Genomic DNA, 23,368 nt, shown 5'->3' with positions numbered 1-23,368 from the left:
AGGTGCAGAAAGATTAAATAGTTTGTAGTCACACAATTCATAAATAGCTAAAACTGGAATTTGAACCCAGGCCCCTGACCCGAAGTCTAGGCTTATATCCTCTTTTTATGTGTAAAGTTGCCTAAGACTCTGCTCGGCACACAGTGGGCCCTCAGGACACTTAGTTGAGTACATGTTAATGAATTTTGATGGCTGCTTATGGAACAGAATTAATAGAGGTTTCCAGGGTCTGGTTGGGGTGGAACATTTGCTCTGGGGAAAAGGGCTGATATGTAGAAGCCTACCTTTTTACAGAGGTGAGTCAAGCCAGAGTGAAGGTCCTCCAGGTCCTGAGGCAGGGTACCCTTCACCCTCCTCATCAGCACCTCCCTTCTTCCTGCCATGCAGGGTGATGTGAGCAGAGCCCAGGAATGCCTTATGTGGATCGACAGAACCGAATCTGTGGGTTTCTGGACATCGAGGAGAATGAGAACAGCGGCAAGTTTCTGCGGAGGTACTTTATTCTGGACACCCAGGCCAACTGCCTTCTCTGGTACATGGACAACCCCCAGGTGAGAGGCTGCATGGGAAGGTGGCTGGCTGCCTGTCACTGCTTGGGAGGAATATGCATGGGATTAGGTGCAAGCACTTCATCTCTTGTGGGCAGCATCACACTGGTGGTCAGTAAGGAGTGAAACTCCCCACAACACACGCGCGCACACACACACACACACACACACACACACAGCCATCCCAGATACTAGTTTGAGGAAAAAGAAGCTCATTTGTCCTGATTCTGGGGATCTGGTATCTTTTCTTATGCTCAGGAATGTAAAACTTCAGAAGTTCAGCAGAGGCCGGCCCGGCTTGTTCCAGGCTCCAAGGCATGGCTTGCTTTCTTTCACTTCCCTTGTTGTGACTGTGGCCTCATGGCCACTCCTGCTCTTCCAGTCTGGGGCCCCTCCCTGGCAGGGAGTGTGGCCTGGTTCCCTGAGCTCAACAAACGTTGGACTTCTTTGGTCTCTTGCATCAGGGAGTTGTAGAATCCTGGGTGGGAGGTGACCTTGGTGGTCACTTAGTTTTGCTTCTTGATGGTAACAGATGAGAAACTGAGTCTCAGACATTGGAATTGACTTCATCGAGGACATGGCCACACTTAGGTGACCTGCCTAGCATTTTGTGGCAGTGAGACACAAAGATAGTGTCCCCTACTTTTTTTTTTTTTTAATTTTTTTTTCAACGTTTTTTTTATTTATTTTTGGGACAGAGAGAGACAGAGCATGAACAGGGGAGGGGCAGAGAGAGAGGGAGACACAGAATCGGAAACAGGCTCCAGGCTCCGAGCCATCAGCCCAGAGCCCAACACGGGGCTCGAACTCATGGACCGCGAGATCGTGACCTGGCTGAAGTCGGACGCTTAACCGACTGCGCCACCCAGGCGCCCCAGTGTCCCCTACTTTTAATTGCTGGGCTTGGGAGCCCCTGGTGTTGTCACTGGTATGAGAAAAAGTCTCAAGTCTTTTTATTTCTGATGCTATGAGTGCTGTTGGGTCTTTCCTTCCCATTGCCCTGGAGCAATGGAAGTTTGGTGGAATGAGTCCCCAAAGGTTGGCATGGCCCCTGAATGTCAAGTTCATGAGTCACAGCCATGTTGTGGCAGGGAGGAGTGTGGGGCTGAGATCTGGCTCTGGTTTAGAGACTTGGGAAGGGGAAAGTCTGAATGTTAGGGGATGGATATGTGCTTTAAGATGTGCAGTGGAAAAAGATTACTGTGAATCTCTAGGTTATTATCCAGGGACTAACCCTCTAGAGGCCTTTGGCATTTGCCCTCTGGATTTGATGGCGAGAGAACATGCTATAGATACAGAAAACATACTCTGGTTAGCTGCTGCTAGTCACCTCCTCCAGAAAAAACTTAACCCCTAAATAGAACTGTGCCCCGTGTGTCACCTCTCATTCCTGATAACCTTTTGTTGATCACTTTCATTGAAAATGCTGAGTGTGCAGAATGAACCCTATGAACACTTACATCCTTGACTTAGCCTGGAATGCTTGCCTCTTATAGTGTTTTTGTGTTAGGTTTGCCTTCTGGCCCTACTCTATCATTTTCCTTGCCTTTGCCCTGTACAGGTGCCCCTAGCTGGGTCAACAGAGCCACTGCAAAAGGAAGTGGCATTGTTGGAGGAGCTTGGGATCAAATCTTTGTTGCTGGTTGACTTGGCCCCTGGCATGCCAGGGGTGAGCTAAGGGTGACTCATGGTCTCTGGGTCTTATCATTCCCTTTCTCTTTTTCTCCCTCTGTGTACCTTCTCTGACTCACCTATCATATTAGCTAAGGTAATTCAAAAGTATTTTTATCCTGACCTACCTGCTTACCGCCATGCTTCCTGCTAAGACTGTTCTTAATGCAGATTCATTTGCTTGGGGAATCCTGACTTAACTGTTGCCAGCTACCGCCCCTGAGAGCTGGATCCTCCTTCATATCCTGGACCACAGACTGAGAGCCTTGCTGTCAGTGACAGATCACTCAGGGCCACATTGTTACCATCTCAGGTTTCAAATGTTGCCAGTTGTCAGGATTTCCCTTGCTCTGTCCTGCCCACTGATTTTACTGTTCCTTGGTTCCAGAACCCACACTAACCTTGAATGCTCTGCCCTGGGCCGCCTTACTAGGACCTCTGGGGTCAGCCCTCGTCTGCCAAGGGCAGCCTCTTGCACTTCCCTGCTGACTGAGCTCTCAGCTGCACTTTGTGCTAGAGCCTTCTTTGAGTTTGAGTTACCAAATAGAACTTGTGGTCACTGCTGGGGAGTCTTTACAGTTTCCCTGGAAGCAGAGATTTCAGCTGGCCTGGCATATGCCTAAAAAAGCAGAGTCTTGCTGTTGACATAGTTCAGAACAATAGTTTAGAACATTTTCCTCCTTCAGCTGTTCACTTAGCTCATCATTGTGTTAATGGCCAAATAGCCATTCTAGATTTGAGAGTGGATATTTTTATAAGTTGTAAAATAGTATTAGTGAACATTTATTACTGTGTGGCAAGAACTGTTCTAAAGACTTCATGGGGTTTTCATTTTATTCTGACAAGTCTAATTGATAGGTATTATTGTCCTTACTGTAAAGGTGAGGTGGGTGAGGCAGAGAGGAGAAGAATTTGCCCATGGCTACATAGTGAAGAGTTTCAGAGCCAAGATTCCAGCCCTGGAAGTCTGACTCCAGTTCTTCTGCCTTTATTGCTGATAATGAGACCATCATTGTAATGTTGCTTAGGAGGAAGGAAAGCTTTAGAGGCAGTCTCTGATGAAGAAAGAGAAGCCAGAGGACGCTCAGGGCTGGGAGGTCCTCTAGGGTAGGGAGCTCATCTGGCTTAGGTTTTGATCCATAGTGTCCAGCATTCAGTAAAGGTGTGTGCTCAATGAATGGATGAACAGACCAAAGAGGGCCAAGTGAAGAGTCTGTCCAAAGGGAGGCCTTTGTGAAATGCAGAGTGCCCAACACTGCTCTCCTGGGGTTGGGCTTCCCTTGGGCCTAAACTGAGTGGAAACTCTGCAGAGGCGGACAAAGCAGAGTGCTGGAAGTCAGGAGGAGGGTGAATTGGAGATGATCCCCAGGAGCAAACGGAGGGGGTGGGTGGAGGGGGTGCTCTGCCCCTGAGGAGAGAGACATGGAACTGCGTTCGGTCACTCACTATCTTATTTTTATAGGGCAACAGAGACGCCTGATATGGTATCTTAGTTAATAGGCACTAATAAGCAGGGGATTCTTTCAACCCATGTCTCTGATCTTTGCCTGTTGAAGCCACTTGGTAGTTGGTGGTTACGGAGCCTGTTTTTCCTACTGCTGCTGCTTACTGTTACCTGCTGCTTATGCTTACTGAGCGTGAAATGTTTTACATACATTATCTCATTACGTCCTCCTAATAATCCTGGGACTCAGGGACTGTTATCACTCTGGACGAGGAGCAGGAAGTTTGGCAACTTTGTTCAGAGTCACACAGGTGTTAAAATGTAGAGCTGGAGTTGGAGCCGGGTATAGACGCTCCAGTGCCTGCTTTCTTCACCTGCATCCGCTTCCTCCCACTGATGTCTGTGCTCAGCCCTGTGCAAGGTCCTGGAGATGAGGTGGGAGCTGAATTCAGTGAAGTCTTTGCCACTGGGAAGCTTCAGGTTTAGCTGGAGAGATGAAAACATCACACACAACTGTGGCGCTAAAAATCTCAGCGCAGCTTTATAACAAGATGGCACAGTGTTAAGCTGAATGGCCCAGATGCCAGTAGGTTGGCTGAAGGGGAAGGGGGTGCAGTTTTCTGGTGTGTCTGCCCATCCAGGGAAGGTGTAGGGCCTCAAGGTGGAGTCTCACATGGGAAGTTCTCAGGTCTGGGAGGCGAGATGAAGGATCAGATTCTGGCTCTGCCACTGAGTGGTTTTGTACATTAGGTGAGGTATCTGTGCTCACTGGGCTGTAGGTACTCTAGATGATCTCTAACATGGCTGTCAGCCCTTCGTTTCCTGAAGGGAGAAGAGTAGAGTGAGCTACTGGAGTTTAGCAACACAACTTAACACAGGTTTGCTAAACATGCCCTGTGCACTATACGCCACTGTGGATGCTGAGGCTCCAGCAGTGCATAGACCGCATCTTTTCCTTCATGGAGCTTACACTGTCGGTGAGGAGGTGGACGACTAAAAAAAATGTGGCAGGGAGAGTGGGACCCCCACCTTCGTGGAGGGGGGTGGTGCTAGATCCAGATATGGAAGGATGGGTGAGATGAATTATTACCACAAGTGATTCCCATTTGCAGGGCATTTTATAGGTTTTGAAGTGTTTTCACTTACGCTATTTCATTTGATAGGGTTTTTTTTCAATATTTATTTATTTTTGGGAGAGTGCAAGTGGGGGAGGGAGAAGGGACAAGGGATGTGAAGCGGGCTGTGCACTGACAGGCTGATAGCAGTGACCCTCAAACTCAGGAACCGTGAGATCATGACCTGAGCTGAGGTCGGACGCTTAACTGACTGAGCCACCCAGGCACCCCTCTCATTTGATTGTTATGCACTCTATCCTAAGCAGAGCCAAAGGGGAAGAGGAAGGTACTCTATGTGAGGGAAACAGCAGTCATTTGGGGACAGAGGCTGTCCCAAGGAGGAAGGTGACCTCACCTGGTTAGAGTGAGACCCCAAGACCAGGAGTCAGGCACCAAGACAAGGATTTGTGCCAAGTTCTTTCTTAAGGAAATGTTCTTCTGGAAGCTGTCAAGAGAGCTGGGAAGCAGGACAGGGAAGCAGAGGAAGCCAGACAAAGGTCTTCCAAGAAGTTGGCAAAGGGTAGGCCTCAGCCTGATGCTGCAGGGGGGCTCGCTGTGGGTTAGGCCTCAGAGTTCTCTGAGAGACATGGGCTTTTGCATGCCACACTGGACAGTCACTGGTTTTGGCTCTACCAGTGTGGGCAAAACAGCTCCAGAGGCCTGAAGGCTGCCCTCGGAAACAGAGCTGCAGGTGCCGGCCATCGTGTGCACAGCAGCCGTGTCTGCTCACGGGATGAATGGCAGGGGTACGCTAGGTGTCAGCATGCATGGGCCCAGTACAGCCCCAGATGTCTGACAGAATTTGGATTCAATGTGGTAAAGTTTTTAATACAGGCAGTGGTGACACCAGACCGATATGGGATGAAACCCATTTGCTAAAAAGCACCCCTATAAATAGAAAGTTTCAGTATTTTTGGTTATGGCCACAGATTTGGCTAATGCATTTAAAAATCGATACGCTGATAATACTAAGTACACAAATAATTTTTGAACGGAAACAAACATTGGCTGGATCTCCCTGAAACGTCACCATGATATTATGGAGTGAGCGCGTGTATTTTAATTTAATGTTGGTGTCTATCATGAGAGAGGAGAGGAAATACCTTAATTGGGCTGCTCTACTTTATTACAGTGACCTACAGAGTGACTAACTATATTTTAGTTGCACAGCAACGCTTATGTTCCACCCTCGTGATGCCCACTTGCCTAAGTAATTGCAAGACGTAATTATATAGCCCTGAACAAAGGATAAACAGAAGCATGAAAATACTGTTGTACTAGATGGTTGTTCTTGTCAAATGTACTCTGCGAAGTGTATTTTCTCTCTTGACAGAAAAATACTCAGATGCTTTTACTTTGCAAAGGCCGTGATATGAATTATGGATCATTATAACCTTCAGAAAGATTGTTATCTCTCCTGGTAACTCTGGGGCTTCAATGAAAGCCCTTTGCTTTTTTTTTTTTTTTTTTTTAAAGAACTTTTAATAAGTTCTTTCCATTGAAAGTGGCAAGCAGTTTCACCCGTGTTGACAAAAAAGATGGTTATTTGACTATTTTGGGTTTTTGGATATATTAGTAGAATACAGAACAGTGGTAGGAATATGTAGAACATATAAATGAGCAATAATGTTGTCTCTTTTTTTAATGTTTATTTTTGACAGAGAGAGAGAGAGAGAGGGAGAATGAGTGGGGTAGGGGCAGAGAGAGGTGGGTACAGAGGACCTGAGGTGAGCTCTATGCTGACACAGAGTGCCCAATGCGGGGCTCAAACTCACCAATTGCGGGATCACGATCTGAAGTTAGATGCTTAACTGGCTGAGCCACTTAGGCGCCCCGACAATAGTGTTGTCTTAAAGGCTAGGTGAAAATTGCTACTTTTTAAAATTGTGTTTTCTGTCAGAAACCTCCTTGAGCAAAATTTGGCTAAAATCCAACAATATTTAAAAGATCTTTGCATCACATGCTTTACCCTGTCAAAATGCCAAGAACGGGTAAGAGAACTTAAAAAAAATAGCCAATGCATGCATATGGTACAAAATTCACAATGTAGGACAGCTCACATATAGTGACAGGTTACTCCCTTCCAGTCCTCTGTGCCAGCCACGTCTTTCCCTAGCCAGAGGCAGCCCACATGACCAGTTTCTTGTGTGTCTATCCAGAGATACTCTCTGTATAAACAAGCATCATGATAATTTTCAGATCTTCAGCAGTTGTTTGAGCCAAGTGTTTTTCATTCATGGGTTTTGTGTTATTGGTATGTGTATTAACTTTCCACATAGACAAATGATTTAACGGGCTAAGTAGAATTTCTGGCATGCTTTTGTCCATACTGTGTTAGAGTGAGGATGCAGAATTCCTTTGGGGAAAAAAAATTCTAAAAGATTGCAAGCAACAGATCTGTACTTTCACCCAAATGCAAATTCTGTTAAGGGAACATTACTATTTAATTAATGTTTTTAGAATTAAAATTATGCATGGACTTTTGGAGAATGAACATAAAATACTAGAGTATAATCATGTGGTTTTTAAAAAAACAATCCTCCTCTTCTTTATAACAAGATGGTACTTTGTCTAAATTAAAAAGAAGTGAAAACCAAGAGGCACTTGGGGAAAATTGTGTTAATAGTTAGCCCTACTTGTTATTTTTTTTTTTAAATTTTTTTTTCAACATTTATTTATTTTTGGGACAGAGAGAGACAGAGCATGAACGGGGAAGGGGCAGAGAGAGAGGGAGACACAGAATCAGAAACAGGCTCCAGGCTCTGAGCCATCAGCCCAGAGCCTGATGCGGGGCTCGAACTCACGGACCGCGAGATCGTGACCTGGCTGAAGTCGGACGCTTAACCGACTGTGCCACCCAGGCGCCCCAGCCCTACATGTTATTAAAGTTCAAGCAACTAAAAGAGAGGAAAGCTGAGAGATGTAGCTGAGGTTTTACCCATGTGAAGCCGTGAAGAAACTGTTCTAAGTTTTCTTAAAATTTGTCTTTGGTTATATTGTTGTTAATGTTTTGCTTTTAGATTTCAGTCTTCAATATTTGTTTGAATATATCTATCATATACATCTATGTTTATGTATTTATAAAACTATATACAAAAGAATGGCATTTTATTATTGTTTTTATTCAAATAATGCCTCTAAGGCAAAGCGGGCAATTGTATATTTGGGAGGGGGCTGCCTATTAGATTTTGCTTCTGAGCCCGTTTTCTTAGTTCACATCAGCTGAGCACAGAACACTTTGAGGTATACCTTAATTAGGGAAACACCAATCATTTTTGAGCCTCCTGTCCTCCTCTGTAAAGTAGGGGTAATGATACTAATTATATCTCCCTCTGACATAGTTGCTGTAAAGATTAAATAATTTTTGTGAAAGTGCTTGCATAAACTCTGAAGTGTCACTGAGATGTTACTTGTTCACAGTGAGACATTTTCCTAGGGTTTCCTGGAATGTCAGTGGTGGTGGTGCAAGGTGAGTAGGGAGGAAGGGACAGATCCAGAGGCCCTGTGAAGGAAGAAAATGACAGGCTTGGTGACTGACAGAAGGGTGAAGGAGCGCATTCGGAGGTTTAGGACCAGGCTGACTGGGAGAGAGTGTGGATCCGCGGGCAGATGTGGGGCAGTGGGGTACGGGGCCAGTTCGAGGCTGGAGAGGAAATGACTCTTGAATTTGAGGCATGTGTGGAGGGGGCTGCCTTGAGCACAGGGGTGAAGGTGTTGGCTTACTTTTTTTTTTATTTTTAATTAAAAAAATTTTTTAAAGTTTTTATTTATTTGAGAGAGAGAGAGCAAGCACAGGAGACGTAGAGAGGGTGGGGGGGAGAGTGAATCACAAGCAGGCTCCACGCTGTCAGTGCAGAGCCCAATATGGGGCTTGAACCCATTGAAACATGAGATCATGGCCTTAGCCGAAATCAAGAGTTGGACCCTCAACCAGCTGAACTATCTAGGCACCCTGAAGGGGGTTGGCATATTGAGTTTAAAGTTTTAGTTTTAGAAACATTTTTGTGGCCAGTAGTTGGAGTCTTGGAATCTGAATGTGTCCAGGGGATTATCTACAGCCCGGGCCTTGGTGCATGTCTTTTGGTCACTATCACCAGGATGTGGGGGAGGGAAATAAAGGGGCTGGGAATGTGGTGGCAGGAGACTTACAAATCATAAAGTCCAGCCACTGGCTGAAGCCGGTGCTGATGTGTGTCAGTGAAAAAGAGGCATCCAGATAATAGAATGCAAGCATTATACCAACACAGCAATTTATGATACAGAGTTGACTTTTCTGGAAGGCAAAGATTAAATGCGTATTTTGAACTGTAGAATAAGGAGAATAACCATGGACATTTCACTCTTCCTCAAGTTAGTTATCAGGAAGTGGAGCTGCAGAGTGGAGGGGAGGAGATGTATTTGACACCAGAGCAACAGGTCAAGCCACTGTCTGGATCACCTAATCCCTGGGAATAGCTTGGTTACTTTCCTTTTGGTTATTCTTATTCTAGGGTGAGGGCTGTGGAATGTGGGGCAGAGGGAATTATGCTTTCCCCTCTGTTCCCATCACATGGCTCTTCCTAGGCAAGTCTTTCTTTTCTGAGAGTCTGTGTCTGGCCTTGGCTTCTGGTGGTTTGAATTGTGGTTTCAGCCCATGGGCAGCCATGTTGGTTCAGGGCCTAGTTGTGGGATTTCCACATACATTCCCTTCCTCCTTCTCCCACTAGTTAACAAGCAAGCTGGTTTTGACCACCTAATGTGTTCTGCTAGGCACCACTGAGGGATATGAGAGAAGGTAAGATGGCTAGCCTCTCTCTTTCCCCCTTTCTACTCTGAATCCCCAGTCTTTTGGAGTTTGGCAGCCAAGAGCCAGTTTGACCAGTTCCTGCCCTGCCCAGCTTGGGTAACTATATAGGGCCTCTTTTGGTGTAACCCTGCTGGTCCTGCTCTTGTATTTACCTTTCATTGATAATCAACTCTCAGATAATGAGCAGGTCCTTGTACATTTGAAGGATTGTCTCACGGGAGGTGGCAAGGTACAAAGGAAAGAGCATGAGATTGGAGAATCAGAAAGGGTCGGGTTTGCGTACTGGCCTGACTACTCAGTGCATGTGTGACCTTGAACAAGTTGCTTCACCTGCTCAGTCCTTAGTATCTTCATCTGTAAAATGGGATTGCTAGGATGAAGCAATGTGTAGGAGTACCTAGCGACAGGCCTGGTGCATAATAGACTCTACATATGCATCAGCTTCCTTTTTTCTTCCTCCAGTTGTGCTTTGCCAGAGTATCAGATTGATGTTGGGAGTTACAAGCTCTGCCTTTATCTGCTTGTTGAGGAAGTCATTTCCCCACCTTGAGCCTTAGAGGACTCATATGGTGAATGATGAGGGATCACCAGAACCTTAGTGTTGTTGTGCTGTGAGTTTATGACTCTATAGTTGGTCATTTCTGTGTTCCCTCTTACTCTCATTAGAAGATGGGAAAGGCAGCAGGAGACACACGGGTAAAATTTTCTATTTCAACAAGAAATAATGTTGCTTCTGGAAAACAGGCTTACTATAGGAGGTGTGTCACATCTCTGTGTGGGCATGTCTGCTCCTTCCTTGGTAATGGAAAAGAATAAACTCTACGCTTTTCACTCATGGGAAGTGGGAGCTTCTTTGAGGTCCTTGGTGGCAGAACACTTGAGCAAAAAGCAAGGTGTTGGCAGTATCGTCATAAAAACTTGTCAGTCATTCGGGGCGCCTGCATGGCTCAGTTGGTTAAGCAGCCAACCCTTGATTTCAGCTCAGGTCATGATCTCGTGGTTCATGGGTTTGAGCCCCATGTCGGGCTCTGTGCTGATGGCAAAGAACCTGCTTGGGATTCTCTCTCTCTGTCTCTCTCTCTGCCCCATCCCTTCTGTCTCTCTCTCTCTCAATAAATAAATAAACTTAAAACAAAAACTGTCCACCATTTAATGGGAACCTGTCCTGTGCCCTACATTGTTCCAGAAAATTTAGAATGCTCCTGACTTAACAGACATCCTCACACACAATTGCTGACAGCCTCGTGTGGCACTGGAATCCCCTTTCTGTCTCCCTGCCCACCGCCCCGCCCTTCCCTTCCTCCCTGTTTACTGCTGGTGCAGCAGCCAGGGTCACCCTGTGCACTGCCACTGGGCGTGACTTTCTCTCACCAGCTGCTACATTGCCAGCGCACAGTCAGCAGGACCAGCCAGTGTGTGCAGCATTGGTCCTCAAAACGGGCAGCACCGTGGAATCAGTGGGGAGCTTGAGAAACATACAGGTGCCTGGACCCTACCCCAGATCAGCTAAAACTAAGGATGAGGCATGGGTATTTGTTTAAAAACATCCCCAGGTTGGGGCACCTGGGTGGATCAGTCTGTTTGAGCGTTCAACTCTTGACTTTGGCTCAGGTCATGATCTCACGGTTCATGGGATCGAGTCTCACGTTGGACACTGTGTTGACAGCATGGAGCCTGCTTGGGATTCTCTCTCCCTGTCTCCTCTGACCCCCCCCCCCTCAAAATCAATAAAAAAACCCCCACAAATATAAATATATATATATCCCCAGGTGATTCACATAGTAGTGTTCCCATCAGCCTGTCTCCATTCCGCATCTGCTTAGATGTTCTCATCTTGATGCTTCTGGTCCTTCTCCTCAAGCCCTTGACCCTCTTGTAGCTGGGACTCAATCCTTTTATGCCCCCTGCCCCTTATTGTTGTCCCTCTGGAACCCTACCCAAGGTCATGGGAAATGCAAACTCAGTGACAGCCAAGTTCAAAACATTAACAAGTCATTCCAAAGAAACGTCATTCACCAGTGGTGGATGGGAGGCCTTTGGCACTCTGAGTGTAGCAGGCTTTTATGGACTGGTTTGGGAACTTGCCCACCATGTAAATGGTGTTTGTTTGTTTGTTTGTTTGTTTGTTTGTTTTAAGTTGAGGAGTCTGCTCTGTAGAGGAATATGATTCCACTCATGTCCTCAATGTGCTTAAAATCTAGTAAGAAGAGACTTAAACTCACAGGAAAATATACTCCAATACAGAATCAAGGGCTATATTTTGTCATGTAGGCCAGTTGTTCTCAAACTTGGGCCTGTGGAGGGATCACTTGGGAACATTTAAAAAAGTGCATGTTCTGACCACATTCCACTTGACTCTGATTCAGTGTTTTTTGGGTGAGGCCTGAGCCTGGGCCTTTTCAGGCGAGCTCCCTAGGAGATTCTGATGTGCACCAAAGTTGGAGAAGGATTGGTGTACGTGAATTAAGAGAGGGACAGACTGCAGTCAGGGTCCTCTTGTCCTTTCCCTGGAAGAGACAGTTCGTGGCCTGGAGAGGCAGCTTGCATAGGCTCTGATGCCCTGCCCCTCCCCAGGTGCTGTTTCCTGGCATCCCTGGCCTGACAGCTGGCTGCCTGAAGTCCTCAGCTCAGGCATGTTGGCACATTCTTCCTTGACCAGGAAGTGTCTGCCTGGGGCTGCCACCCTGGCAATGAGCTGTCACCATTAATCTCCTAGGTCCAGTAATTGGAGTGGACACGGAGCCATCCCTCTGGATCAAGGCTCAGTGATCTTGGGGCTGTTTACTCCTGTCATTGATTTTCCCCTGGGTGGGGAGGAAGATGGGGGGAAACTGCATTTACAGACACTCATCATATTTTCCTGGCTTCTCATAGTGGAGGTGCATGTGAGCCTAGGAGCAGACTGAGGGGTAGGCTGTGGGTGAAGGTGGTGAAGACACCCCTGCCCTCAGGTAGCTGGGCCTGGAGAACTGCTGCTGTGTATTTCTGCAGCGGGAGAGCTGAAGGAGGCAGGGGGCGGAGGGGGGAGCAATGGAGAGGGTGGGGGGGATGAAGTAGTTGAAATCTGATCAGCTCATATCTGTCATTACGTGTGGGTTAGTGCCCGAATGGTTCCCCAGATCTCACTTCATCTCTCATAATTCCAGATACCTCTGGAGGCCTTCGGGCTGTGGTTTGGGGTGAGGAGAGGGAGTTGTGCAAGACCAGCTCTGAGACTTGGCATGTGTATCTTGTAATTAGCCTTGTGGGTCGGGGAGAGGAGCTGCCGTGTGCTGGGCTCTCCCTCTGCATTTTCATGCTGTTCTCACAATGAGCCTATGAAACAGGGTTTGTCGTCCCCATTTTATAGGTAAAGAAACTTGCCTGCAGTCATAGGGCGATAATGTCACAGCCAGAATTCCAGCCACTCAAGCTTTTCAAATTTTATCGTGCTGCTTGCTTCTAGGGCATTGGGTTGAAGTCAGGAGATCTGAGCACTTATGTGAAGTGGAACAAATCCCCTCACTCACAAATCCCCTCACTTTCCTCCAATGCCAAATGGGGGCTGGGAGTGGGCCAGGTGCTCTGTGTCCAGCAGAGGCCTGTGGCTCCATGTGTCCATCCAGAGTGACTCACGGTCTCCTTGGGGCAGTGTCAGTTCCTCACCGGCCTTTTGGAGTCCTGTGGCTCCTTTTTGGACTCTGATTTAGGGGCACAGGACCTATCTCTCTTTATCCAATAGAGGTTTCCTTAAAAGTAAACAAAATGCTGTCACTGTGTATTTGAAAAAAATGTGTAAATCAGATCATCCATATTTGAAATGCTAATCTGGAGACTCACAAGGCAGCATTTTAGATTTATAGCCTCATTTGTAAAAGGGAGAGGGGGGATATCCTTCCTGAATTTCTTACTCTAAAATTTAAGGGCTCTGAGAATCCTTTCACTGTGGTATTATCCCCATCCCTTTTTTCCTGAATAGAAAATTTCATATCTTGCATTTGCTTCAAGTGATGTGTGTTAATTTAGTTAATTGGGCCTAGAAGGACTCTTCCCTGCCATGTAAGATACTTCTTAAGGGCAGTCTTCTGGAATGACCGGTCATTTCACTGCTAACCCTTTAGGAAATTCACTAAATTCTCATTATCCAAGATTCATCTCTGTTTATTGCTTTGAGATAACCCCAGGTAATGGGGACTTCAGGGTTATTCTTTGAGGCTTATGCAACAGTTTAAGAGGTCACCAGGAGCTGTGGACAGGGTCTCAGGTCCATGGGGGAGTGAATTTTCCACGTTATAAATTAGAAACTCCATAGCTGTGATTTCTAATCTTGGTCATTTCTTTGATATGCTACCATCCCTGTGTCGTCATTATTTCATTTCTAACAGTGGAGAAATTAGAAAGCCAAAGAGATTGTGCCAAGATAGAATATTGCCCGACAAGGTGCTTGTGAGTTTCTTGCTGTTTTAATAGAACATTTACTTAGTGTTTTATGGTCTACAGACATCATTCCAGTTGGTACTCGTAATGCTCCTGTAAAATAAACCGAACAGCTGTATTTTCTAATTTCTGTATTGTGTGAATCTGCACCGTGTTTATTACAAAAAGAACTTAGAGTGGCATGAAACAGGACCAAGCCACCACGGAGATCAGAGCAGTCAGGAAAGAAAAAATATAATGGCTAACACTCGTTGAGAGTCATTTATGTACCAGGGACAACTCCAAGTGCCCTTAAATGTATTAGGTCATCCGTATGGCTGCCTTATGAGGTAGGTACTATTATCATCTCTATTTTTAGAGAAAAGAAAGTGGAGGCTTAGTGGTTCAGGAACGTATTCACTGTCAAATGGTGGAGCTCACACTTTTCACCACTGTCCTAGAACACGGCCCTCTGTGGTAAGTAAGGCCAAGGATAAGATTAGTGTATACATATACATGGCAAGAATTATCACTGTTTTAGAGAGGAAAGTGAGCTCAAGAATGTGGGTAAGTGGCTTGCTCAGGGTTGCAAAGCCAGGACTAGAGTCTTGGTCTTCTGTCTCTTAGCGCTGTTTCCACTGCCTCACGTAGCATCATCCTTCTCAAAATGAAAAACGTCTGTCTTTCAGAACCTGGCAATTGGGGCAGGAGCTGTTGGATCTTTGCAGCTGACCTACATCTCGAAGGTAATGTTCTCCTGGAGCTCTGGGAATTCATGTTCTCTAAATAGGTTTAGTATCTAAACAAGAAATGTCCAGTTCTTCTGGCGTTAACATTTGGGGGTATTCCGTGGGCAGTGAAGTGCTCCCCTGTCCTCACGTTTGCCTTTGGAACTTTGCTGCTGACCAGGGCTGGGTGGAGTGTGGCTCGCAGGTTCTTGGAGCTGAGCCTGAAGCCTCTTCCTTCTGGGACACATCAGTGATGCTCCCAGCTCCTGCCAACGAGGTATTGGTAGTGGGGATAGGAGTGGGGCATGACCTTTTTCGAAATTGGGGCAAAAAGGAGCACAAAAACAACTACGAAACCTCCTAGTGACTCTAAAAGATTCTCCCCAGGGGTCTTGTTCTAAAGGAGCAGCTCAGAAAGAGTTGGGGCTATGCTGGATTATCAATCACCTGGGCAGGATTCCTGGAGGGAAGGCTGAGAGAGCCCCGGGAAGACACTCAGTTGTGCCAGGGAACCATTCAGCAGTCAGATGACTGCTGGAGGGTCTGGCAGGTGGGCTGATGGGCCATCCCCCATCCGGTTAGTGCGGATGGTAGGAGATCAGCCCCCCTTCAGAGCAGAGACGGGGCAGAGAAGGGGTGGCGGGGGGGGGGGGCAGAGGGCTGGTTGATGATGCCCACACATAGCTGCTGAATTTAGCTTCTTTTAGCGGCCCCTCCCTGGAGCAGGCACCAGTGCTGACCTGTGATGCAGCAGAGATAAAAAAGGCCGGGGGATTTAGTGCCGCGCCAGAAAGAGGAACTCTTTGTCCAATGAGAAGAGCCAGGTGGCGCCCAGCCAGCACAAAGGTTCCGGAAGTCCTGCTTTCCCCACGCACCCCTCACTTCAGGCCTCTTGGGGAATCTCTGCTTCCTTGTCCACATTCTCCCACCCTCAGGGGTTGATACACGGTAGGGGGACCCAGATCTGAGTGACCACTGGCTCCTTTTCATAATGAGCTTTGGGAGCCCTTGTGTTCAGCCTGCCATCCCAGCTGGCTGGGGGGGTGGGGGGGCTTGGAGGTGGAGGCGGCTGCAGGGGCTGCGGGCGTCTGGCAGACACAGCTGGGCACAAAGGCAGAAGATGCAGGGCAGGGTTTGAGCGGATTAGAGAGAGGAGATAATGACCTGGTTGGGGGGGGGGGGCAGGAAGGGAGCAGGGCTTTAAGCAAAGCTTTGCTAGCACAGCTGTGGGCAATTTGTGCTTGCCTTGTGGTGAGAGATGTGGCCGCCTCCGAGGCTAGGCCGGCCAGAGGTTTGGGCCTTCCCCTTGCCTGTCGGGTCTTGTTGTGAGCTCATTAGGTCTTTCTCCAGGAGGCTTGGAGGAACAGACTCAGAGGGGGAGCAGAGAACCTCATTATTAGTGAAATTCCAAACCCTCTCCTGTTTGAGAGGGTTTTGGAGATTTTTTTTTTTTTTTTTTTTTTTGATTAGGGAAAAGTGAATACAATCTCCTGCTGAATCATGATTTATAAATGCAGCTCAGATGAGGGCTTTTAGAGTTCTCAGTTTTGGAGGCTGCCTCATTTAGAAAGGATGGGCATGCCTTTTAGCCCTTCTTGGGAGATGCAGGCCTGGGTGGGTGTTATGCAGAAACCCACAGCTGCCACAGGGTCAGGTTACATGGAGCTGAGAGGAGCCTTTAACTCCTGCCTGACCCAGTGCCAGAAAGCAGGGGTTTTCCCAGAAAAACATTGAGCTGTGGTGCTGGCATCAAATTTAGCCTTCCAGGTTATTTCTTGTTAACCCCTAGGTAGCACCCCTGCCCCCCAACCCCTAGAGTAAAGCATTTAACCACAATGTTGACCTGGCTTGTGGTGTGTGTGTGGTCTCTGTGGGGGGGGGGGGGGGGGATGCTGCGTGCTCTTCCATAGTTCTTTCTTGAGGGCTAGTGTTGGGAAGAGGAGTTCCTTCAGAAAGGCCAACAGAGATGAATGTTCTTGACCTGATGTCCAGGGCACCAATGGCAGTAGAACCAGGTTTTGGGCAAACTAGAAAATGTCTGAAGGTGGCCTTGGTGCCATCACCTTCCCACTTTGCTGGATGGCTCTTCTCTTGTATATAGCCAGCACCAGCATCCCACTCCCAGCTTGTGTCCCGCTTTGTCAGGGCCTTGCCCTCAGCTAGCTATAAGGAAGACCTTCCTAGAACACTGGTTCTTCTTGTTGTTGGGGGGTGGGAGTCGTGGTCACGGATCCTTCTAAGAGTTGCATGAAGAGTGTGGACTCGTTTTCCAGGTAAAGTATGTCTGTGTGTACACCCCGGTTTTGCCTGTGATTTCAGGGCTCATTGACCCCCTGAAGCTGGTCCGGAGGCCCCTACCTAGGACCCCTCCAACCATTCTGTGTAGTTGACTGCTTCTTCCTCTGCTCTTGATGTCACCTCAAGGGGGAGGGTCACCCTGGACACGGGGCAGAGCTACCCCAGGGCTTCAAGACCGTGTTCTGCTGTTGCTGCTTCTGCCAGAGGGGCCCCAGCTCTACTTCCGGCCAGGGGCAGACAGGATGGGGCCGGCTAAACAGTGCCCTGCCACCGATGAGTTTGCTGCTCCTGTGGTCTGTATTTGATCTGATAAGAGCGAGTTCCTGAGAGTCTGTTGCGATGTAGAGTGGCCTTATCTGCGTCACTCTGTGGGTGACCCGCGCCCATACCCCGCCTCACATCCTGACCTCCTTTCATTGCTTGCATAATTCAGGACCCACCAGTCAATCACCGCCATGCAGCTACTTAACTGTGGCCACCTCAGGGCAGGCAGATGGTAGCACTTGGCCACACCCACTATAGTTAAGCTGTCCACCATACTTTTTCAGGATCCTCTGTTCCTTCACTACATCCGAAAGAGGCTGCACAGGCTGGTCTGATCACCAACATGAGGTGGGGTGGAGAGCAGAGGGCTTATACTTATAGTCCCATGGGGGTGGGGATTCTGCTGCCACAGTCCCCAGGATGTGGGGAGGCCAGAGCTAACTTTCCATTGTAAATGAAGCCTGTACCTTGGACCTTCTCCCCGAAGGACACAGCACAGCTAGAGACATGATTTCTTTTCCTCTTTTGCCATTCTGTGATTGTAAGAAGGGGACTTGTAATTGCAGTCTGGCTTTGCTAATTGGGAAGCTGATCAGAAATTTTGAGGGTGTGACCCTCGCTAAATAGCCTATTAGGGCAGAACTAGAACTGATTCAGCAAAGAACTAGCAGCCTTGCCAGATATTCCTTCCGTGGTTAGGCATGGGGCAAATTATAGACATGCATGCATGTAATCACGCACGTCCCCTGACTGAAAACTGGATAAACATATAAAAAAAAATGAAAAACCAGATGATCTCTTGGTTTCAGTTGCTGTAATAAGCGTATTGGTAGTAGTCTCTCAGTATAGGCTGCTGATAAGTTGTGGTCGGAGTCGACTGTCTGTCACCCAACCTGGTGAAAAGTCTCTGCCAGTGGTGCTTTCTCTGGTCAGTGATAAAAGTCAGTTTCTGGGAGAAAGAGGTGCATCTCCAAATAAGCCCCAGAAGGTCTCAAAGTGCCCAGCTTTACAAAGCCATCCAAAAGCTTCAAGTACAAAGAAGCCGTGAGATGGGTGGGTTCTGAGGGCCAGGCAGTTAGTTCTGTGATGGTCAGAGCTACACAGGAGTGGAGGGTAGGGCATGCACCTTGGGCATGGACCTTGGGCGTAAGGACCTGCAGGGGGAACATGGATGCCGAGGGATAGAGCAAGAAAATTAGACACTGACAGATCAGAACATCAGACACAAGCAGGATAAAGGCACATACTGTGGTTCAGATGGAATTCAGGATCTCAAACCCAGGAACACCAAGCAGCACAGGGGCAAAGAACTATGATGTCGTGGAGCTCTGCTGAGTGGTTTCTGGGAATGGCGAAGACATGCCTGAATTTGGGTGGTCTGTGACTGAACTTAGGATATGTGTGTTCATCTTTCCCTAAATCTTTGTGTTTCAGGACTGTTTAAAGACTTTCATTAGGCCTAAGGCCTCCACCTCACATGATGGTGAACGTATCAGAATATAACCATCTCCCTGATTAAATATAATTGGCTGTAAAATATTCGAAAGGATTTCAGTCACCTGATATTTGGAATGATTCGGCTGAGTAACTCTAATTTGTGATTGGCTGTAATTTTTTAGCAGTCATCTTGCTCATCCAAGGAGGGTTCTTGCGAACTAAGAAAATCAAAGCTACTAATTATTTTCGAATGTGATGAAATTTCTTTGACTGTTTAAATGAAACATGAACGAAGTTGACTTAATGTGACATCTTGCAAACACTTGTCAAAGAGGTTTATATAATGTCGAGGAGGTTTATATAATGTTACATAGACATTTAATGATTGATGTATTAATGTTGAGTATGCTATATTCATTTTGTTTGTTGGAGGGCAAGGTATTTTTTTTCAGGTCTCATACAAGTAGGAGAAGGCCCTTGCTTGGAAAGGGGACTGAGAGAATGTGTCCACAGGGGCATGATGACAATGTGGAAATAGTTCCTAACCTAGGGTTTGAGGGCGGGGGGAAGGTGCCTCCTTAGAAATCCCAGGTACAGTTCCTATTCAGCCTACACCAAGAGGAGTCACCTAATGTTTGTGGGCATATGATGGAATATGATTTGTTTTCCTTTATTGGTTCAGTGGGTTTGAACCAGAGTGACATGGGTTTACCTCTGCATGTAGTCAGGAGTGTACATGAAAGGGGTAGGATTGATAAAACAATAGAAAGCACAGGAGCTATAAACATATTTCTACTTTCTTCTGTTGTCTTCTTTTAAATACATAAGTATGTTCTGATTCCATGGGCCCCTCTTATTTTTTGTGGTTCAACAGTTAGGGTAGATATAAAGGACACTGATCAGCGTGTCCAAATGCACACTGCCTGACCTTTCTGTGTGCTTTAATTGGAATCTATGTGTGTGTAGCAATACCATCTTTAATTTGGAGAACTGTTTAGGGAGGGGGTCGGTGGTTGCGAGAGGAGTGGAATCTTGTAGTGTGAATGGGGCAAGTACAGGTTGTGTGGTCCAAAGAGAATTTTGTCAGGACTCAGTGGTTTCTAAAAGCATTTTTACAAAGATAAAGATTAATATAGACATCAAGATAGTGCTTATTTCTGAGGGGTGGGGGTGGGATTCTATCAGGGAGAGGCATACAAAAGGCTTCCAAGAAAGAGGATTGATAGTGGCCTATTTCTTAATCTGGGTCGTTGAGTATAGGGTTTCCATTTAATTATTATTCTTCAGAATGTTTATGTATGTTTTATATGCTCTTCTTTTTTGTGTGAGAAGTTTCACAATAAAAAAATTTGAAAAGAAAACACTGTTTTCTTTTACAACAATGTTAGAAATATATTCTTGTTTCTTTTGTTTTTTATTTGATTTAGGTGAGTGTAGCTACACCAAAGCAGAAACCAAAAACTCCGTTTTGCTTCGGTAAGTACTGAACTGGAGGATGGGTTCTCCGAACACTCCTACAGCAACTTCCTTTTTGTGTGGAGACGGTCCTGTGATCACATGTGACTTATGTCCTGTGTATATGAGTGACTTCGGTCACAGCGATGTTGCTAGGTGTCAATGATACTGCTTTCTTTGGTCTCCCTGTGAACACCGTTAATAGCATAAGACAGAGGTGCAGGGAGCAGCGACGTTTCCGTTTTCCTGACTCCACGGGGCAGGGTACAGGTATCTACTGCTAGTTTCTGGGAACCCTCATCTCCAACTCGGTAGTGGTGTGCTCAGGAAAGGTGGAGACTTGGGGGGGAGCTGGAGGAACAATGGAAAAGAGTATCCTGTCAAGTGTCTCAGTGTTGCCAGATGAGTGAAGAGTTGGGAGTGACACAGGAAGCAGAGAGGGCATTGCTCGGTGGCTGCTTCTAGTCATTAATTAAATCATCAGTATTTATTTGGCTCCTACTGTGTTCTCAGTACTGTACAAAGTTCTACAAGCAGATACTAACAAGTAGCTTCTGTTTTTCTCTAGGGTGGTTTTGCAAGCTCCATGAAGCAGGGATATCCCTTTGCTCTGTCACTGCTGTCTCCTCACCACATACAGTGGTTCTTGGCATATAATGGCTGTTCAATAATATTTGTTGAGGGACTGAATGAACTAATGGATTCAATGTGTACCGCATGATGCTTACTTCTTATAGTTCTGGCTTATTTATGCTAGAAGAATAAAATAGTGACTTGAGCTGTCATCTCTCCCAACTGCAGGCTGGTTCAGGCTTCTTTGGTGCTCTCATTGTCCCATTTCTTTCAAATATCGTTGCTAAGCTCAGAAATTACTGTCTCAGATTTTGTGGTCAGCAGATCTAAAAGAGATAAATAATGAACCCAAAAGTAAATTATTGACCTCATGGAGTGCTCAGAGGAAAGAACAGGTGGAAAATAAGGTCAGGGTCACAGATTTGATCTCAGGCAAGCTTTGTTCCATTTTCCGACCACAGACAAGGCTCCTAACCCAGGCCAGTTGTGCCAGTAAAAACAAGGAGCACTGGGTCCAAAATTATATATGTATCATCATGACTGTAAATCTGAGCACCTCTAAAAAGCAGTTCAAGCGTGTATCTTGGTGGTGGTGGACTAGAAGCCTGATCGCTGTACAACAGTATGTTATTAAGGGGGTTATTAGAACATTAACGACAGGTGATGGACTAATTCACACTTTTAAAGAGAGAGCACTTACAGCCTGCTGCTTCCCTGATATTCATGCAGCTGACTTTGCGTCATGACAAATGTCTTCATCTGCTTCGTAGAATCCTCCACCTTGCTACTTCGGCATCTTAGTTTTGTGGAGTCTTTTGTCTTGCATGTGTTCTCACCTGGGTCTTTCCTCTTTTCTTCCCCATGACTATTGCAGTCATCAATGCCCTCTCTCAGAGGTATTTCCTTCAAGCTAATGACCAGAAAGATCTGAAGGACTGGGTTGAAGCCTTGAACCAAGCCAGCAAAATCACCGTATGTATGATTCCTTCTCCTTTCTGGAGGGAGTCCATGCCTCTTCTCAGCACGTGGCCCATTTTGGGTGGGGAAAAGCTCAGATGATGGCAGGGGCTTTCCCAGGAGCCGGTTCAGACCCAGTTCCCCCTACCTCTTCTTACACCTTGGCTGACTAACCACAAGTTGAACTGAGAGTTTGAGTTTGAATCAAGTTCAAGGGGAAGTTTATGGAGCGTCCCCTTTGCGCTTCCTGGGAGGGCTCCCGCTCTGTCGTGTTTTGGGTAATTCTGGTGTGCTGATTCAGAGTGTGGTGGGATTGGAAGATGGATTGCTGACTAGGAGAAGCAGAGTAAAAGGAAAGCATATGAAGAGGGAAGTCAGAACTTTTTACTGGCATGGAGGGGGGAGATACTCTTCTTCCTTTAAGAGGTGACCTGGGGGTCAGTTCGGGCCATCCATCAACCTGTCCTGAAGAAGCCTTCCATTTGAAAAGCATCACTGAATGGGGCGCCTGGGTGGCGCAGTCGGTTAAGCGTCCGACTTCAGCCAGGTCACGATCTCGCGGCCCGTGAGTTCGAGCCCCGCGTCGGGCTCTGGGCTGATGGCTCAGAGCCTGGAGCCTGTTTCCGATTCTGTGTCTCCCTCTCTCTCTGCCCCTCCCCCGTTCATGCTCTGTCTCTCTCTGTCCCAAAAATAAATAAACGTTGAAAAAAAAATTTAAAAAAAAAAAAAAAAAAAGAAAAGCATCACTGAGCTAGTTCACTGACTGCTCTGTGAGTAGTCTCATTCTCTTTGACTGGTGAACTCCTTTCTTCTTCCTTAGAAATACAGAAAAAGAAAGAAGGGTAGGAAGGAGGAGAGGGAAAAACTTAATGTTTTGGGGGCCAAAAAACCACTAGACATTTCACCAATAATAGGCAGGCTTGTGGCATGTAAACTGTGGTTTGTATGCTGAGAAGATTGATATTCTTGTTTTAGTTATTTTTGTTTTAAGTTATTATTTTAATTCCAGTTAGTTAACATACAGTGTTATGTTAGTTTAAGTTGTACAATATAGTGATTCAGCACTTTCATACGTCACCCGGTGCTCATCACAAGTGCACTCCTTAATTCCCATCACCTATTTCACCCATCCCCCCATCCTCCTCCCCTCTGGTAACCATCGGTTTGTTCTCTATAGTTAAGAGTCTGTTTCTTGATTTGTCTCTCTCTGTCTCTTTTATTTTTCTTTTGCTTGTTTGTTTTCTTAAATTCCATATGTGAGTGAAATCATATGACATTTGTCTTTCTCTGACTTATCTTGCTTAGCCTTATATTCTCTAGCTCTATCCATGTCCTTTCAAATGGCAAGACTTCATTCTTTTTTATGGCCAAGTAATATTCGTGTGTGTGTGTGTGTGTGTGTGTGTGTGTGTATGTATATATACCACTTTATCCATTCATCAGTTGATGGATCCTTGGGCTGTTTCCATGTCTTGGCATTGTGGATAATGCTGTTATAAACATAGGGGCGCATGTATCCCTGTGACTTAGTGTTCTTGTATTCTTTGGGTAAATACCCAGCAGTGCAATTGCTGGATCAGAAGATAGTTCTATTTTTAACTTCCTGAGGAACCTCCATATTGTTTTCCACAGTGGCTGCACCAGTTTGCATTCCCACCAACAGTGTACAAGTGCTACTTTTTCTCCACATCCTCACC

At 46.4% G+C, this 23,368-nt stretch overlaps 1 protein-coding gene across 5 annotated transcripts in view; it reads left to right on the top strand.

Annotated features, from left to right (window-relative positions):
- The window catches only part of PLEKHA2 (pleckstrin homology domain containing A2), a 70,880-nt gene that overhangs the window by 26,438 nt on the left and 21,074 nt on the right, over positions 1–23,368 (top strand). For 3 of the 5 annotated variants that reach the window (XM_043563749.1, XM_043563741.1, XM_043563730.1), the window contains 5 exons: positions 388–551; positions 14,341–14,436; positions 14,649–14,705; positions 20,114–20,162; positions 21,589–21,686. In XM_043563749.1, coding sequence (XP_043419684.1) covers positions 411–551; positions 14,341–14,436; positions 14,649–14,705; positions 20,114–20,162; positions 21,589–21,686 — 441 coding nt within the window. In that variant the 5' untranslated portion in view covers positions 388–410. The remainder of the gene's footprint in view (positions 1–387; positions 552–14,340; positions 14,437–14,648; positions 14,706–20,113; positions 20,163–21,588; positions 21,687–23,368) is intronic. The other 2 variants (XM_043563769.1, XM_043563759.1) reach the window with 1 other exon arrangement.

This window comes from Prionailurus bengalensis, chromosome B1 (genome assembly GCF_016509475.1).
Source record: "Prionailurus bengalensis isolate Pbe53 chromosome B1, Fcat_Pben_1.1_paternal_pri, whole genome shotgun sequence".
Classification (NCBI taxonomy): domain Eukaryota; kingdom Metazoa; phylum Chordata; class Mammalia; order Carnivora; family Felidae; genus Prionailurus; species Prionailurus bengalensis.
This window is presented reverse-complemented; position numbering and strand designations above follow the sequence as displayed.